Source organism: Balaenoptera ricei, chromosome 13, assembly GCF_028023285.1.
Source record: "Balaenoptera ricei isolate mBalRic1 chromosome 13, mBalRic1.hap2, whole genome shotgun sequence".
NCBI lineage: Eukaryota > Metazoa > Chordata > Mammalia > Artiodactyla > Balaenopteridae > Balaenoptera > Balaenoptera ricei.
Window position 1 is genome coordinate 11,570,674 of NC_082651.1, and position 18,687 is coordinate 11,589,360.

Below are 18,687 nucleotides of genomic sequence, written 5' to 3' on the forward strand. Positions count from 1 at the left end.
TTTTGACCGCCCCCCACAGTCTGTGTCATATACATGGTGGTCTCCTTTGACACACAGCATCAAACAAGAGCTCTAGAGAGACCCAGCAAAGATGTCTGTTCTGTCAGATCCCTGGGTCCAAAGGCTCCACTCATGGTCACCATCAATCCAACGTCTTAACATCCATTTTGTATCCATTTGTCACAGGTATGCTTTGAGTCTGGGTGAAATGAGAGCTTTGACATTTCAGAGAGTGACGTTTACCATGGGTCTACCTCTGTTAAAACGTACAATTCAGGATCAGGTGAGTTTCATTGTTATTTTGGTGTCATGTGTGTGTGAGTGAACGAGAGAGAGACAGAGAATGAAAAAGATTTCCTTTTGTTTTGTTTGCTTTTGTGACTTGTGGAAGGAAGCACATTAATTTTGCCCTGGGGGAAACAGACAATGTGGTCGGTATGGGGGAGTGGCTCCTTCGCCTTCCTTTTCTGTCCCCTCCCTGTGTTAACCTAATTGATTCACTTTTCCCGAGCCCACAGGCCAGGGAGTAGGGGAATGAGCAGAGGTAATGAAATATTTGTTCACAAAACAAATATAATTTGGGGTGTAAAACTCAAATATCTGAGAAACGTAGTGAACTACTTTTATGGGCTTTTTAAGCATTTTAGACTTGTCCAAAATGGATGTCTTGTTTGCCTACAAATTGCCACTCTCAATGCAGTTAAATTATTTTAGTCAATTTAACCTCATTAAAAGAAAGAAGGAAAGAGGGCTTCCCTGGTGGCGCAGTGGTTGAGAATCTGCCTGCCAATGCAGGGGACACGGGTTCAAGCCCTGGTCTGGGAAGATCCCACATGCCGCGGAGCGGCTAGGCCCGTGCTTCACAACTACTGAGCCTGCGCGTCTGGAGCCTGTGCTCCGCAACAAGAGAGGCCGCGACAGTGAGAGGCCCGCGCACAGCGATGAAGAGTGGCCCCCACTCGCCACAACTAGAGAAAGCCCTCGCACAGAAACGAAGACCCAACACAGCCAAAAATAAATAAATAAATAAATAAATTTAAAAAAAAAAAAAAAGAAAGAAGGAAAGAAAGAATATGGGATGAGAGGATTCTTTTGTGATGCTAGCATTAGAAGCTCTATATTTTAGGCAAATTTAAGTCAATTCATGCAGCCTCATAGCTTCCTTAAACCTAACACTTTACACAGGAAAAAAATACCCCCTGGTGAGACCCCTGGGGGAGGGCCCTGAACTGGGGATGAGCTTCAGTAGGTGCTGAGGAGCTGAATGTATTCTGCCGTGAGCCTGGCCCCCTTCCTGCCCAGCGTGGTCTGCGGAGGGAGAGGCTGAGGACTGAGGGGGTGGAGGTCTTTCCCATTCAGGAGACCACGGGGGCTTGTTTCTCTGTGGAGTGTGGATCAGAGCTGGTGGGGGCCTGAGTCCGTGATTGAGACCAGATCACCACCCACCCACCCCCTTCGGTTGGCTGTCTGTCCTGAGGAGGCAGGGACAGAGCTCAGCATCTTCTCCTGAGGAAGAAATTACAGGCAGAGCTTTGGCACCTCACCTCCTGGTGAGGTCCTGCAGTCCCTCTAAGGTGACAAGGGCACGGCATCACCTCGGAGAGAGTGTGCAAGGAAATACCCCCAGAACAGGGTGAAGCATGCTGGCAGAGTCTGGAAAATCATTTCATACCAAGTAGAACATGCTGGCAAAGTAGATGTTCAAGCTAGTAAATTGCCTCTCAATGAAACATTTAGAGGTGAATGCAGCCATCCAAACAACTGACCAACCAACCAGCCAAACAGCCAACCAACCAACCAACCAACCAACCAACCAACCAAACAGCCAAACAGCCAACCAACCAACCAACCAACCAAACAGCCAAACAGCCAACCAACCAACCAACCAACCAACCAACCAAACAAACAACCACCCAACCAAACAAGCAACCAACCAAACAAACAAATGAACAACCAAACAAACAACCAAACATAAAAACCCCAGTCCCTCTTTGCTTTCAGCCACTTTCTCCATCAGAATCTGGCCTCCAAATGTGTCCGGTGTGGGGCTGGCAGGAAGGTGAGATTCTGACATGGGGGCCAGTCTCCTGCCCCCTTAATCAGCCCAACATGTCTAAGGTTTAAGTTAGTGTCAAAAATCAAGACCCGGATGTGAGGGTTGATCCTTTAATGAGGTTTACCAGTTGCAGCCTGAGCCCCCCACGTCTGAAGGATTAGCCTGCGTACTCTCGCTACTGATGAAGCGTGTTAAGCCCTGGATCCAATTATCTCCGTGTTTTCATGGCTCCCTCCGTGGTCGTCAGCAGACTGGACAGCCCTGTCCCATATGATGAGGTGTAATTCCTCTGGGAGGCACAGGATTGGCCCTGGATGATCCCTCCAGCTCATTTCTGTTAGTTATTTCAGCCTGTTTGACGCTTCTCTCTGTGTGAGTTTGCAAAAGCCAACGAACCTGAAGGAAATTAAACCAGTCAGTCATCGGTCACTGGGGCTGCAGGCTTATCTCATGGGCCGGGTGTCATAAGACTCAGCAGCACATCTGCATGTGAAGGCTCTCAAATTCCCCCCTGTGAACAGCTGGCGGAGCTGTCCACGTCCAGTAATTCTAGAAGTGTTGCATGATTCATCCCACCTCTGCATGAAAATATTGAGTCATGGACTGCCAGTTCAGAGAGCATTCCAGGTCCTTCCATCTTCCCCTGGCCCTCGTGTTGCTCTTAACTTTTGGGGATGATTGGATAAGCTCCCAGGCAGAGTGCAGCGTGTAACATGTGACGATGATGTCCTTGAGGACAAGCGAGGAGCGAGCCTCATTCATCCCAGGGCTCGGTGGACAGCCCACAGGCTGAGAAAAAGCCATTAAAATGTTTCCACTCTGTCTTATCCCCTCTGTCAACTGCAGTAGATTTGAGGTGTTTCAATAATTTAAAACGGAAAACAGTATCTCAGCCTGACTACAGAGTGCGCGCGGACGCTCGCACACACACACACACACACACACACACACACACACACACACACGATGTGAACAATCTCATTGCACCTTTTCAACTCCTCCTGCACCTGTTTCCAGCGACATCACATTTGTGCCCCTCAGCCAACTCTCTCCTCTCTCCCTGAGGATTCAGGACTGGGTCCTGCGTGGGTGGAAGTCTCTGACTCCCGGAATTTCCAGATGAGGAGACGGAGGACCCAGTCGGGACATCTGCTTTGTGGCAGTGCTGGGACTGGACCCCAGCCCCTCCCTTGGGTGCCTGGTCCTGTCTGTGTGGCACCCTCTCAGAGACACCCTGGAAGCCAACAGGGGCTGACAGCCTGCACCAAAATCACCATAACCAGTGACAGCTCACACTTACTAAATACATATTTTGTGTCAGTCACAGCTCTAAGAACTTTAAATGGATGATCTCATTTAATATTCCTGACATCCCTAGTGGTATTCTCATTTTACAGATGAGTAAACTGAAGCTGAGTAATAGGCCAGAGGTCATACAACTAGTAAGCTGTATATATAAGTAGTGGAGCATGGATTCAAAGCCAGGTGGATTGCTTCCTGAACCCACTCAAATCTGGGGGGGGTCTCACCCCAGGGTGCACATTAGAACCGCCTGCGGAGCTTTCCAAACTCTTGCCATCCAGGCTTTTGGTCAGGCCCATCGGATCAGCATTTAAACCTTGCAGGTGATACAGTGTGCATCCTGGCTTGAATACTGATACACTGTCCTTCTTTCCTGGTACCCTGTACTGTTTCTCCTGAATTGTTTCTAATTCTTCTGAATTGTTCCCATTCAGCATTTCGTCCCTGCCAATCATGGTGCAGGGCTGACTCATAGGGATGCTCCATCCCAATATTTCCTTTTCTCAGGAGGGAGCCAGTGGGACTCAGGCTATTCCTGGCCAAGTATAGTGAGGAGCGGGGACAATGGATAATGGATAATGAAGTTCCCCACTCCATCCATGACTGCTTGCCCCCCAACCCTGTCCGCAGCCGTCTTCTCTCTCATCCTGAGCTCCTCTCGTCCTCACCCCCATGATCCACATGGGCCTTAGGCATGGTAACATCATTACCGAAGCCAGTGGTTCTCAAAGTAGGATCTGAGGACACGTGGGGGTACCCAAGATCCTTTCTGTTACTATCTGAAAAGTAGATGTCCAACTACCTGCGTGCACGACACCAGGTTTTCATCAACTTCGACCAAAACAACATATGGCTACAGACTGAGTGCAGAAGCAGACATGAGAGGCCAGCTGTCTTTTATTAAGCCAGATGCTAAAACAATTTGTAAAAATGCGAAACGATGCTATTCCTCTCATTGATTTAGTTTTTGGCTTGAAAACTGTGGCTATTTTTCATAAGAATTATGTCATTTACATTAACATGTAATAGGTTTATTATTGTTATTTTTAAATGAATAAACATTTTTAAAATTCTCAGCTTTAATTACTAGTACAGTAACTTGATAGATACAACCTGCATAAACTAAAGCTCTTTGGAATCCAAGATAATTTTTTTTTTTGCCATTTAAAAAATAATTAATCAATTAATTTATTTTTTGGCTGCGTTGGGTTTTCGTTGCTGCGTGTGGGCTTTCTCTAGTTGCGGCAAGCTGGGGCTACTCGTCTTTGCGGTGCACGGGCTTCTCATTGCGGTGGCTTCTCTTGTTGTGGAGCACAGGCTCTAGGTGTGTGGGCTTCAGTAGTTGTGCCTCTTGAGCAGGCTCAGTAGTTGTAGCGCACGGGCTTAGTTGCTCTGCGGCACATGGGATCTTCCCAGACCAGGGCTCGAACCCGTGTCCCCCTGCATTTGCAGGTGGATTCTTAACCACTGTGCCACCAGGTAAGTCTGGAATCTGAGATAATTAAAAAAATTTTTTTAAATTAATTAATTAATTAATTAATTAATTAGACTGCATTGGGTCTTTGTTGCTGTGCACTGGCTTTCTCTAGTTGTGGCAAGCGGGGGCTACTCCTCGTTGCGGTGTGTGGGCTTCTCACTGCGGTGGCTTCTCCTGTTGTGGAGCACAGGCTCTAGGCACGCGGACTTAAGTAGTTGTGGCACATGGGCTCAGTAGTTGTGGCTTACGGACTCTAGAGCGCAGGCTCAGTAGTTGTGGCGCTTGGGCTTAGTTGCTCCATGGCATGTGGGATCTTCCTGGACCAGGGATCGAACCCATGTCCCCTGCATTGGCAGGTGGATTCTTAACTACTGCACCACCAGGGAAGTACCCGAGATAATTTTTAAGAGTATAAAGGGGTCTAAAGCTTGAGAACTGCTGGTCTAAATCATCCACTGTTTTCTCAAACCACCCATCTCAGATCAGCTTGGAGGGGGATTGGCGGCTTTATATTTATATTATATTTATTATCCTGTAATTATTAAATTTCCATCAGAATTTAAGATAGTGTCAGTTTGGGATGGTTTGGGTTTTTGTATTTAGAGAAATACCAGGGTGGAGGGCGGTGATCAGATCTGGAATGGAATAAGATTTGAAAGTCAGCTCCCCTTAGAAGGCATCAGGGAATGGGGAACGTTGTTGCTTTCCTCATGAACCCCTGAGAAAAGGAGCAGCCTTTCCCAGGAAGCAGTTACACTGAAGCCATTGGCATGTTGCAGAAAAGGATCTGAGCAGGGGTTTCACCAACAGACTGAAGCCCCATCCCAGGACTGGTTCCTGACCTACTTTGAGCTCTTGGCTCCAACACCCTGGCCTTGGCTCTGCCCTTGGTCCTCTGGCTTCTGTTTGTACTGGGACCCAGGCTTTTCCTAGTGGGCTGCCCCTGGCTCTGCCTTGTGTGCTGCTGACTTTGGCAGGAGGCCCTGTCCCAGCTCTGGCTCCACGACTTGGACCCTGGCCACTTGGCCAGCGCTCTGGTCGGGTCAGCCCTGGCCCCGTGGGACGCCGTGGAGGATCTGAGCAGAGACGACAGGATAGAGGGAGGGCCTGTTTATAGAAGTTACTCTGTGTAGATTGGCACCTGAACTGAGTTGTCATCCATGACGGCCACAGGGATTACTTGAAAGGGCGTGCCAGGGAGTGAGCTGGGACCTTCCCCGGGGACTCTGGTGCAGCTGGAAGCCTGGTGCTATTTATTTACTGCACTGGAAACCATTCTGCATAATGGAAACTTCTCATTTTAAGGCATAATTATTCTTCTTGCATTGAAATATTATGTTAAAAATAACAATAATGATTACTTGTTATCATTTGCTAAGTCCCTTCTATGTGCCAGGCTAGATGATTCATTCATTTTACAATTATTTATTGAACACCTACTATGAGGTAGTTCAAGAGGCAGTGAACAAAGCAGGTAAAAAAATACCTGCTTTATGGAGCTTTCATTTTAGGGACGAGGCAGGCCACAAACTAATAAAGTACATTTATGTCAGATGGTTGTTGATGCTGGGGATAAAAATCAAGCATGGTAAATTGGGAAAGAAGAAGTAAACCTATCTCTGTTCACAGACGACATGATCTTATATGTAGAAAACCCTAAAGTTTCCACCAAAAAAACTGTTAGAACTGATAAACAAATTCAGTAAAGTTGCAAGGTACATAATCCATCGCTCTTTTCAATTAAAATTAATGTAAAAAATGCACTTTTCGTCAACAGCGAAGTAAGCTCATGCATCAGGCTGGTGATGTCAGTACGATGCATTCATCATTACATGTTGTCAGTATTGATAAATTATGTGATTACACTAATAATCAGAAAAATTTTCAAGGCAGCTAGGAATTTGGTATGAAGCATGCTGCCAGACAAGAGGCATTAAATTTAAGGGAAGAATTTGGAAAATCCAAAACTGTCAAAATACTGCAATAATGTTGTGACAGATGAAAAATGTCTTTGGACAGAGCCGTGGGAATGTCACCTTTCATCCTCCCCCTCTTGGGCTTTCCTGGAGTAGTCAAGGCCCCTGGGGAGGGCAGAAGTACAATGGCCACAGACAGCCTTTGTCACAGAATCCTCCCAGCACTCTGGTCAGGGATCCCACTATGTGGTCCCAGGAGAGAATCAGCAGAGAATAAGGAACAGCAGAGAGCAAGAAGAGTCAGACGTGGAGGCCACAGTGAGAAGTTTGGATTTTTTGCCAAGGTAACTGGAGTCATTGGAGGGTTTTCTCAAGGGTGGATGGGGAAGAGGAAGAAGGCAAGCACAATGTAATGCTTATTTTAAAAGTGTTATAGTTCCTTGATCAGAATTTATAAGTTGATTCAAAAAACATACATGGAAATGCAAAAGGCCTAGAATCATTAAAGCAATTCTAAAAAAGGACGAATTTGGAGGACTCTCCCTATTTGATTTCAAGACATTAAAAAGCTACTCAAGATTATGTGGTATTGGCATTAGGATAGACACATAGATTAATGGGACAGAATGAAGAGTCCTGAAATAAATCCACACCCCTATGTTCACTTGATTTTTGGACAGTGTTGCCAAGGCAATTCAATGGGAAAATGAAAGTCTTTTCAATAAATGGCGTTGGAACTACTGATAAAACTATAGAAAAAAATTTAACCTTGATCCCGACCTCACACTACACACACAAAAAATTTGAGGTGTGTTATACACCTGAACACAAATTCCACAATTACAAGGTTTGTACAAGAACAAAGGAGAAGGCAGAGGTTTCTTAGAGAGGACCTCAAAATGCTGAAAGTGTAAAAGAAAAAAAACTGATAAGGTAATCTTTATCAAAATTAAAAACCATTGTTCATCAAAAGACATCATGAAGAGAATAAAAAGGCAATCTACAGGACTTCCCTGGTGGTGCAGTGGTTAAGAATCCGCCTGCCAATGCAGGGGACACGGGTTCGAACCCTGGTCCGGGAAGATCCCACATGCTGCAGGATAACTAAGCCCACATGTGACAACTACTGGGCCTGTGCTCTAGAGCCCACGAGCCACAACTACTGAGCCCGCGTGCCACAACTACTGAAGCCTGCACACCTCAAGCCCCTGCTCCGCAACAAGAGAAGCCACCGGAATGTGAGGCCCATGCACCACAACAAAGAGTAGCCCCTGCTTGCCACAACTAGAGAAAACCTACGCGCAGCAATGAAGACCCAACGCAGCCAAAAAAAAAAAAAAAAAAAGGCAATCTACAAACTAGGAAAGAATATCTGCAATGCATATATCTGAAAAAAAATTATGTCCAGATACAAAGGATTTGTACTCGGAACATATAAAGAATTCCTAGAGCTCAATGATAAAAAGACACACAACCCAAGTTAAAAAATGGGCAAAATCCTTGAAAGACACTTTATAAAAGAGTCCAAATGGCCAATAAGCATATAAAAATGCTCAGCATCTTTAGTCATTGGAGAAATGCACAGTTAAACCATAATGGGGTGATACTACAGTCCCTCGCGAATAGCTAAAGATGGGAAAGACTGACAATATTGATGAGGATGTGGAGCAACTAGAATTCTCATATATTGTTGGTCGGAATGGAAAATGGTACAATCATTTTGCAAACGTGTTTGGCACTTCCTTACAATATTAAACATAAACCTACCCTTCAACCAGCAGTTGCATTCCTGGGGGTTTACAAAAGAGAAATGGAAACACATATCCACAAAAAGACTTGTGCATGAATGCTTGTATCAACTTGATTCATAATAACCCCAAGCTGGAAACAACCCAAATGTCCCTCAGTCAGAGAATGGACAAATTGTGGAATACTCACAGATGGAAAACCACTCAGCCATAAAAAAGAATGAACTACGGATACACAAAACCACACGAATGCCTTATCTGCCTGGAAGAAGACAGACATGAAGGAGTACATACCATACGATTCCATTTATGTAAGTTCAAGAACAGGCAAAGCTAGTGAATGTTGATTCAAAGAGAAGAGTGGTTGCCTGTGGGGGGCAGGGACTCTGAAAAGGAGCAAGAGGGCACTTTCTGGGGGGCATGGGAACGTTCCATGATCTTAATTGGTGTGATGGTTACATAGGTAGATAACGGACCAGAACTCATGCATTTATGCTCTGTGCATTTCACTGTATATAAATTTTACCTTAATAATAAATATTAGATCACCATGCCTGATGTTTGGGGCAGAGTGGGACAGGAGGCCAGCTGGGAGGTTGTTAACAGTAGTCCAGGTGCAAGATGATGGTGGGAGATGTTAGAAGTGGCCAGAATTGGGGTCTCTTTTGGAGGGAGGGTCAGGACTGGATAGCCCAGTAAGCTACAATCTTGTTTAGAGCAGGCCCCAGATGACTAAATCCTTGAAGCCTTGAAAATTTATTTATTCTATTTGTATATTTTACTCTGATTCCTTCTCTTTCTAAAATAATTTAAGGCTCATTGTAAAAAAGGACATGTATTCAGTAAGACTGAGACGATGTAACTAAAATAGGGAAATTGAAACCTAGAAGACAGAAGAAGCAAATATGCCAGTTTGGGGACTGATGTTAGAAAACTAAGATCAAGGAAACTGGTTTTGGTAGGGCTCCTAATGGGGCCTCTTACAATATTAAACATAAACCTACCCTTCAACCAGCAGTTGCATTCCTGGGAGTTTACAAAAGAGAAATGGAAACACATATCCACAAAAAGACTTGTGCATGAATGCTTGTATCAACTTGATTCATACCCCCTCTTGGTAGGGCTCCTAATGGGGCCCACTGATGGGTTATAAAGGGGACAGCAAGGGTCTTTAATATCAGAGGGAAGACAGCTCAGATTATAGATTACCCAAGCAGTGTTGAATCAAGTTGATTTTAGTTGAAGAAGAAGATTTTGTCTTTTAGAGACTCTCTGGGCTTATAAAACCAAAAATATACATTTTTGTAGAATTTGATTTGTAACAGAATATTACATCATGAAGGTCTGATACATCAAGTGCTCTACAAAGAAATGGGGTTTATTTTAGGGAAAACTACCTTCCTTCTGTTTGAATTTATTAAGCAGAAATGTAAATAGCATGGGGTATAATTTAGGGTAAAATACAAGTTTGAGTATATTCTCCATACATTTATGGAATCATTATCGTTAAAAATTACTATAAACTAACAGTCTGATATGGGAATTGAGTTTGGCTTGAATATATTAAATCTAAATGAAGGCAGCTATTGATACAGTAGAAATACTGCAAAAATGTATGCTGAAAAATGCATTAATTATTGATTGATCATTATGAGTATGGGCAGTTCAGTATGCTGCCAATTGAATGTGAGGGGAACCTTGTCAATATTAGACATTCTTTAAGAACAATTAGTGGAGCGGAAATGAAAGAAGAACTGAAGAGAGAATTTACGTGTGGAAAAGATATTTAAAAATATATGCTAGTAAGGAAATCCATCAAATCAAGCCTCATCTTAGTTCTGGAACTTTTTGCTCGACGTCTTGAGATGGACCAGCCCAAATGAATGCTTCAGTCAACGTCACAGCATTAATGGCAAACTCCTACGGCATTGCCCATCAGATCTAATAGCAAAGATCGCGGTCCCGTGCAGAGACTCGGGAAGGAAAGGAACTGTCACGAACAATTTATAATGCTCCAGGATGGCTACATTTGGGATTGGTTCTTTAGCAAATGTGACTGCAGTTTATTTCAAACTGGTGAGTAAAAATGACCACAGTTGGATACCACCAATGACAAAGTCTTTCTCCTGCATCCACAGTGTAAATGGAGAGAATTAAATATGAAGAAAACCATGACCGGTTGGAGATTCTGAGGGATTTACTTAGTCCTGATGGTTAAGGTTTGGCTCCAGCAGAGCAGGTGGTTTAAGGGGAGGGGGGTGTTGGAATGAGGTGGGCTGGGGTGACCGTCAGCACGGTTACCTGGGCACTGGGACGTGTTGGTGTCAGGTGCTCTCTTGCGACAGGGCTGGGGGTGCAAAAGAGGGGTGGGCTGGCGGTAAAGATTGGACCACCCAGGGTCCCGGGGCTCCCTCCTGCTTAACAATGAAGGACATTGAGGGCTGGGGACAAGAGGTCCATGTGAAGAATACGAAGATCTGGTTTCTGGCCCTTTTTCTACCACTTACTAGGTGATCCTGGTTGGACAAGTATTTTGACCTCCCTGAGCCTAGACTTTTCCATCTGTGACATGGGGTCAGCACTTCCTGTCCTGCTCAGCTCCTCCTGGAGGATTGTTGTGGGGATCTCTGTCGGGACAGAGGACCCAGGGGCCCTCTGAAAAAGCCCGCGAATATCCGCTGCAGTTGTTTTTTATTATTTGCTGGGAACGAACCCTCCCGTGTGAGTGGATACTGGAGCCAGGCAGTGGTACGTGCTCCAGCCTTGGAGGTATTTTAGGAAATAATCAATACAAGATGCACTGGGTTTGAGCCACGATAAGAGTCATAAATCTTGACAGTCTGCTGCTTGATAAAATTAATAATGCTTGAGAGAAACATTGTAAAAACCTATGGGAGGGAAAGCAGAGTATGTATGTCTGGGGAGAGAGTCTAAGCCAGTGTGGAAACTGAGAGTCCTCCAAGGAAGGTCGGCTCCTCCTGCTGCTGGTGGGGCGGTTTACAAGCACGTATGCACACGTACACACAGGCAGACACGCACCACACACGTATGCACTTGTGCACGTGGGCAACAAGCACCAGCTTTGTAGGCTGCGTCTCAGAAGAGACTGGTGAATCAGAAAGGCTAGCATTAATTCCAACAACAGATAATTGGAATTTACACACTCAGGGGCCCATTACCTTTGGAAGAAATGCCACCTGCCTCTGAAATTCTAAAATAAAACAGCGACAGTGTTCTTGCCCTGTCCCACTTCTCGCTGGTGGAGAAGAGTGTGCTTGTGTAGCTTTGGGATTCGAGGCTGCTGTGCACAGCAAGGGAGAAGAGGGTAACAAAGGGGGACCGGACCTCATGGTTTGTAATCAAAGCCCTGAGATGCTCTGTGGTTAGAAAGGAAAGTGAAGAATATTGCTTTTCCTGTGTCCAGAATGTTCCCAAATCTTCCAAATCCTCTGTCTTGTCAAGATTGTCACCTGGACTTGCGCAGCTGCTCGCTGTTGGTGGGAGCGTCGGTGCAGAGATGCTGCAGGTCTGAGTTGCTGTGTAGAACCGTGGTAGTGGTGAGGGGGCCCAGGGACAAACTTGGTTAAGGCCACGTGAGGCCAAAGGGGAGTCTGCCAGGGGCTGGCCTCCATGCACATGCAGTCGACTTCCTATTGTGTGAGAGTCTTTAACTACTTCGTCTGTGGTCAGAGACCAGACGACCCCATTAAAAAGGATGAACAGATGCTCACTACCATATATAAAAGAGGTAAACAACAAGGTCCTACTGTACAGCACGGGGAACTTATTCAGTATCTTGTAATAAACTATAATGGAAAAGAATCTGAAAAGAAAAAAAATATATATATATATGTAAAACTGAATAACTTTGCTGTACACCTGAAACTAACACAATATTGTAAATCAACTATACTTCAATAAAAGTTTTTTAAAAAGGGATGAAAACATTGGCTACTGTTCAGTAGAGTGATGGAATTATTTCTTAATTTAAAAATTGCTTTTGCTGTGTTGAATTTTTTTACTGTAAAAGTAACATCTGTTTATTATTTTAAAAAACGTTCATTTAAATGGTCAGAAAAAACCATAAGAAAATCTTGACATTGGGTCTGTCATGTTTTCAGGCAGAGAAAACAAAGAACTTTGTCAGTCGGAGCCTGGTTATAGGAGAAGTCGTCTCCATAGCAGACGTGGCCACAGGAGTCAAGGTGAGAGACACTGGGCAGCCTGCCTTTCATGAACTGATGGTTTTGAATGACAAGGAGTAAAAAAAAAAAAAAAAAAAAAAAAGACTCCATAGGCATCAGTCTATTCCTGCACTAGATGTTTATAAGATGGTACACCTTTCAACCCATCCCCCTGACTTCCTCTTCAACCATTATACTCAATACTGTATTTGTTTTTCTTTGCTTTGCTTTTTGTATAGCTTTTTTGCATTTATGTCAGTCAATTTCCTTTATTCTCATTTTATACAAACAGTATCGTAGTCATTTGTGATGTACTTTCTTCACTTAAACATTATCACTAAGATCGATCTATATTGTTGCATGCCACTGTAGTCATTTTGTTTATTTTTTAAAAAATCTTCCTATTTTGAAATAATAATGCTCACAGGAAGTCACAAAAGTAGTACATAGAGTCATGTGAACCCTTCACCCAGTTTCCTTCAGTGGTGATACCTTATGTAGCTGTAATGCAGTGTAAATCAGGAAATCAACATTACTACAGTACTGTTGACTGTAGACCTTATTCGGATTTCACTAGTTTTTATACTCACTCAGCTGTGTGTGTGTGTTTGTGTGTGCGTGCACGTGTGTAGCTCTATGCAGTTTGGTCCCATATACAGTATCATGCAACCACTGCCACAATCAAGATATAGAGCTGTTTCATCATCACAAAGAAACTTCTAGTCGTGCCCATTTTCAACTGCATCCAGCCCCTACCCCATCCCTGTCCTTCGGCAACCACTAATCTATTCTCCATCTGTATGGTTTTGCCATTTCCAGAATGGTATATAAATGGAAGTTCATTCATTTTTGACTACAGAAAGATATTCCTTTGGGTGAATGTGCCACAGCACTTGGAATTCTTAGACTTCTCCATTTTTGCTGATCAAATGGGTATAAAATGGCATCGCACTGTGGGCTTGCTTTGCATGTACCAGCTCTCCAAGGATGGTAAACAGAATAGCTTGAAAGGTGTGACTGCCATGGCCCCTCGCTGTGCCCTGAGCCTGCCAGCAGGCATGCGGCCCTGCATGTGCCCTCTTCTCCCTCCCTGGACACCACTGCATCACCAAATCAGTCCCCACATGTCAATATCCAGTCCTGATGTCCCCAAAGGGGAGAAATTATAATTAGAAAATGATGAATGAATGATCAGACAAGAAACCAGGTCAATCATTGATGAGTCCAAGATGGAAACTCTTTCTGTTCTGCAGTGTAGACATCTAAAAATGGGTAGGAATTAAAAACGAAGAAATCTGTGAGCACCAGCTGGGGTGAGGGCACCCACCATTAGGTCCTTTGGGGAAAACTGGCTTCCCTATGATTTCATCCAGGCAAGGTCTCTTCTCTCTGGGATGGGTTGGCTGTGGCTTCCAGAGAGAAGAAAGTCAGCTGAGATGCAGCAAATAGATCCTCCTCTCAGAAATCCTAGAGGGTCCTGGTTCAGACTCATGATCCTCTGTTGGTGCTTTTACCATATGCCCACACCTGCCTTCTCTTTAGCAAGCCTCCGGTGGGCCATGACCATGGGGAAGTCTTCATAGGATGTTGCAGCTCTCTGGGTGGGGAGCCCTCTCCTCTGCACCTCCAGGGTCTTGCACTGAGCCTGGTGCACAGAGTTGCATAGGGAATGTTTGAGCAAAGGAGGGAGGGGCAGCTTGTAGTTTCAAGCAGGACTTAAGAAACATTTCAACCCATTGCAATATGTGGACCTTATTTAGATCCTGGTTCAAACAACAGACTAAAGAAAGATGAGACGTCAGTTGGGGAAATTTGAAATTGGATATTTGGCAGTATTAAAGAATTATTATTATATTTGAGGTGGAATAATGGTTGTAGGGTCATGCTTTTAAAAAGAGTCTTTAGGGCTTCCCTGGTGGTGCAGTGGTTAAGAATCCACCTACCAATGCAAGGGACACGGGTTCAAGCCCTGGTCCGGGAAGAGCCCACATGCTGCGGAGCACTAAGCCTGTGAGTCACAACTGCTGAGCCTAGGGGCCACAACTACTGAAGCCTGTGTGCCTAGAGCCTGTGCTCTGCAATGAGAAGCCACTGCAATGAGAAGCCTGTGCACCGCAATGAAGAGTAGCCCCCGCTCTCCGCAACCAGAGGAAGCCCACGCACAGCAACAAAGACCCAAAACAGCCAAAAAAAAAATAAATAAAATAAATAAATTAAAAAAAAAAGAGTCTTTATTTTTCACAGATGCATAGGAAATACTACTTAGGGATGAAATGACAGGATGTCTGGGATAAACTTCGAGATCATCTGGGGTATAGAATGGGAGAGTGAATTGGGGGAAAGATGAATAAAATGGATCATGAGCTGGGCATCACTGAGTTCATGATACTCTTCTATTTTGTTTGAAATTTTCCACAATAAAAAGCTTTTTAAGAGAGTTTTACTCCTGAGTATCCTAGAAGGAAATTTGAATAGATTTAAAGGACTGGATCTTTAAAAATGCTTCTCTGATCACATCAGTCTCAGCTGAAAACCCCTTCCTGTTCTGCTTTAGAGAAACCCTCCAACCCTTGACATGTCTCACAGGTTCTCGTGTGGTATGGCCTTACACTCACGTCTCCCGACACCTTCTGTGCCACGTAGTCCTGCCCGGGAGATCTGTTGTCTTGGCCTTTTTTCGGTCCCTTGTTTCCATATTTGGACCACTCATGCTATCATCCTAGAACGATCTTTTCCCCTCCTTCACCTGCCTGACACCTGCTCCTTCTTCAAGTCCCAGTTCAAGTGTCCTTCCTTCAGGTAAACCTCCCTCAAGCCTGCAGTTTAAATCCCACCTACATGTTGTCATCTGTCTTTGTGCCTTACAGTATTCTGTCATGGCATGTACCCATTTTTTTTTTTTTTATGATCATGTTTTTTTGGGAGGGGGTTTAAGATTAATTTTTATTGGAGTATAGTTGCTTTACAATGTTGTGTTAGCTTCTACTGCACAACAAAATGCAAGGATTCTGCAATATATGCAAATCAATCAACGTGATACACGTGATACACAATTAACAAATTGAAGACTAAAACCCATATGATCATTTCAATAGAGGCAGAAAAAACTTTCAACAAAATTCAACACCCGTTTATGATAAAAGCTCTCCAGAAAGTGGGCATAGAGGGAACCTACCTCAACATAATAAAGACCATACATATATGACAAACCCACAGCAAACATTATTCTCAATGGTGAAAAACGGAAAGCATTTGCTCTAAGATCAGGAACAAGACTAGGGTGTCCACTCTCGATGCTATTATTTAACATAGTTTTGGAAGTCGTAGGCACGGCAGTCAGAGAAGAAAAAGAAATAAAGGAATCCGAATTGGAAAAGAAGAAGTAAAACTGTCACTGTTTGCAGATGACATGATACTATACATAGATAATCCTAAAGATGCCACCATAAAGCTATTAGAGCTAATCAATGAATTTAGTAAAGTTGCAGGGTACAAAATTAATAAACAGACATCTCTTGCACTCCTATACACTAAAAATGAAAGATCAGAAAGAGAAATTAAGGAAACAATCCCATTTACCATTGCAACAAAAAGAGTAAAATACCTAGGAATAAACCTACCTAAGGAGGCAAAAGACCTGTATGCAGAAAACTATAAGACACTGATGAAAGAAATCAAGGACGATACAAACAGATGGAGAGATATATACCATGTTCTTGGATTGGAAGAATCAATATTGTGAAAACAACTATACTCCCCAAAGCAATCTACAGATTCAATGCAATCCCTGTCAAATTACCAATGGCATTTTTCACAGAACTAGAACAAAAAATTTTATAATTTGTATGGAAACACAAAAGACCCCAAATAGCCAAAGCAATCTTGAGAAAGAAAAATGGAGCTGGAGGAATCAGGCTCCCTGACTTCAGACTATACTACAAAGCTACAGTGTTCAAGACAGTATGGTACTGGCACAAAAACATATATAGATCAATGGAACAGGATAGAAAGCCCAGAGATAAACCCACGCACCTGTGGTCACCTAATCTGTGACAAAGGAGCCCAGAATATACAATGGAGCAAAGACAGCCTCTTCAATAAGTGGTGCTGGGAAAACTGGACAAGTACATGTAAAAGAATGAAGTTAGAACACTCCCTAACACCATACACAAAAATAAACTCAAAATGGATTAAAGACCTAAATGTAAGGCCAGACACTATAAAACTCTTAGAGGAAAACATAGGCAGCACACTCTCTGATGTAAATTGCAGCAAGATCTTTTTTTTTTTTAATTAATTTATTTTTGGCTGCGTTGGGTCCTCGTTGCTGTGCGTGGGCTTCCTTTAGTTGCAGCGAGTGGGGGCTACTCTTTGTTGTGTTGCACAGACTTCTCATTGCAGTGGCTTTTCTTGTGGAGCATGCACGGGCTCTAGGCACGTGGACTTAAGTAGTTGTGGAATGCAGGCTCAGTAGTTGTGGCATGTGGGCTCTAGAGTGCATGCTCAGTAGTTGTGACTCACAGGCTTAGTTGCTCCGTGGCATGTGGGATCTTCCCAGACCAGGGCTTGAACCCATGTCCCCGGCATTGGCAGGCGGATTCTTAACCACTGCACCACCAGGGAAGCCCACAAGCTCTTTTTGGACCCACCTCCTAATGAAAATAAAAACAAAAATAAACAAATGGGACCTAATGATACTTAAAAACTTTTGCTCAGGAAAGGAAATCATAAACAAGATGAAAAGACAACCCTCAGAACGGGAGAAAATATTTGCAAATGAAGCAACTGACAAAAGATTAATCTCCAAAATATACAAGCGGCTTATGCAGCTCAATATCAAAAAAAAAAAACCCAATCAAAAAATGGTCAGAAGACCTAAATAGACATTTCTCCAAAGAAGACATACAGATGGCCAACAAACACATGAAAAGATGTTCAACATCACTAATTATTAGAGAAATGCAAATTAAAACTACAATGAGGTATCACCTCACACGGGTCAGAATGGCCATCATCAAAAATCTACAAACAATAAATGCTGGAGAGGGTGTGGAGAAAAGGGAACCTTCTTACACTGTGGGCGGGAATGTAAATTGATACAGCCGCTATGGAAAACAGTGTGGAGGTTCCTTAAAAAACTAAAAATAGAGCTACCATATGATACAGCAATCTCACTGCTGGGCATATACCCATAGAAAACCGTAATTCAAAAAGACACATGCACCCCAATGTTCATAGCAGTACTATTTACAATAGCTAGGACATGGAAGCAACCTAAATGTCCATCAGCAGAGGAATGGATGAAGAAGATATGGTACATATATACAGTGTACCCATTTTGGATTGATGTATTTATTCACAGGTCTGTTGTTTGTCTCTTAGCACCACTAGAGGGCAAACTCCTTGAAGACTGTCTCTGTCTACAGTCTTGGTATGTAGGAGGTGTCAGTACATGAATATTAAATGAATGCATAGAATCAAAACTGTATGGCAGTTACTGAAAAGGTTAAATTTAGAATTACCATATGATCTAGGAGTTCCACTCCTAGGTATATACCCCAAAGAATTAAAACAGGGACTCAAATAGATACCTGTATACCAATGTTTGTGGCAGCATTATTCACAGTAGCTGATAGGTGGAAAGAAACAAGTGTCCGTCGACAAATGAATGGATAAACAAAATATTGTATATACAAGTGTCTGTCAACAAATGGATGGATAAACAAAATATTGGAGGTACCATGGAATATCATTCAGCCATAAAAAGGCATGAAGTTCTGGTACATGTTACAACACAAGTCTTGAAAACATGATGCTAAGTGAAATAAGCCAGACCCATAAGGACAAACCCTGTATGATTCCACCTATGTGAACTTTTGAGAATAGGCAAACATATAGAGATAGAAAGTAAATTACAGGCTCCCAGAGGCTGGGGGAAGAGGAGAATGGGGGCAGTTATTGGTTAATGGGCACAGTTTGTTGGGGGGTGATGAAAAAGTTTTAT

General features: G+C 43.4%; 1 protein-coding gene across 4 annotated transcripts in view; it reads left to right on the top strand.

Moving 5' to 3' along the window:
* Positions 1-18,687, top strand: part of ACOXL (acyl-CoA oxidase like) — a 367,866-nt gene that overhangs the window by 40,438 nt on the left and 308,741 nt on the right. For all 4 annotated transcript variants that reach the window (XM_059942311.1, XM_059942314.1, XM_059942312.1 and 1 more), the window contains exons 2-3: positions 187-283; positions 12,621-12,704. In XM_059942311.1, the coding sequence (XP_059798294.1) occupies positions 209-283; positions 12,621-12,704 (159 nt within the window). In that variant the 5' untranslated portion in view covers positions 187-208. The remainder of the gene's footprint in view (positions 1-186; positions 284-12,620; positions 12,705-18,687) is intronic.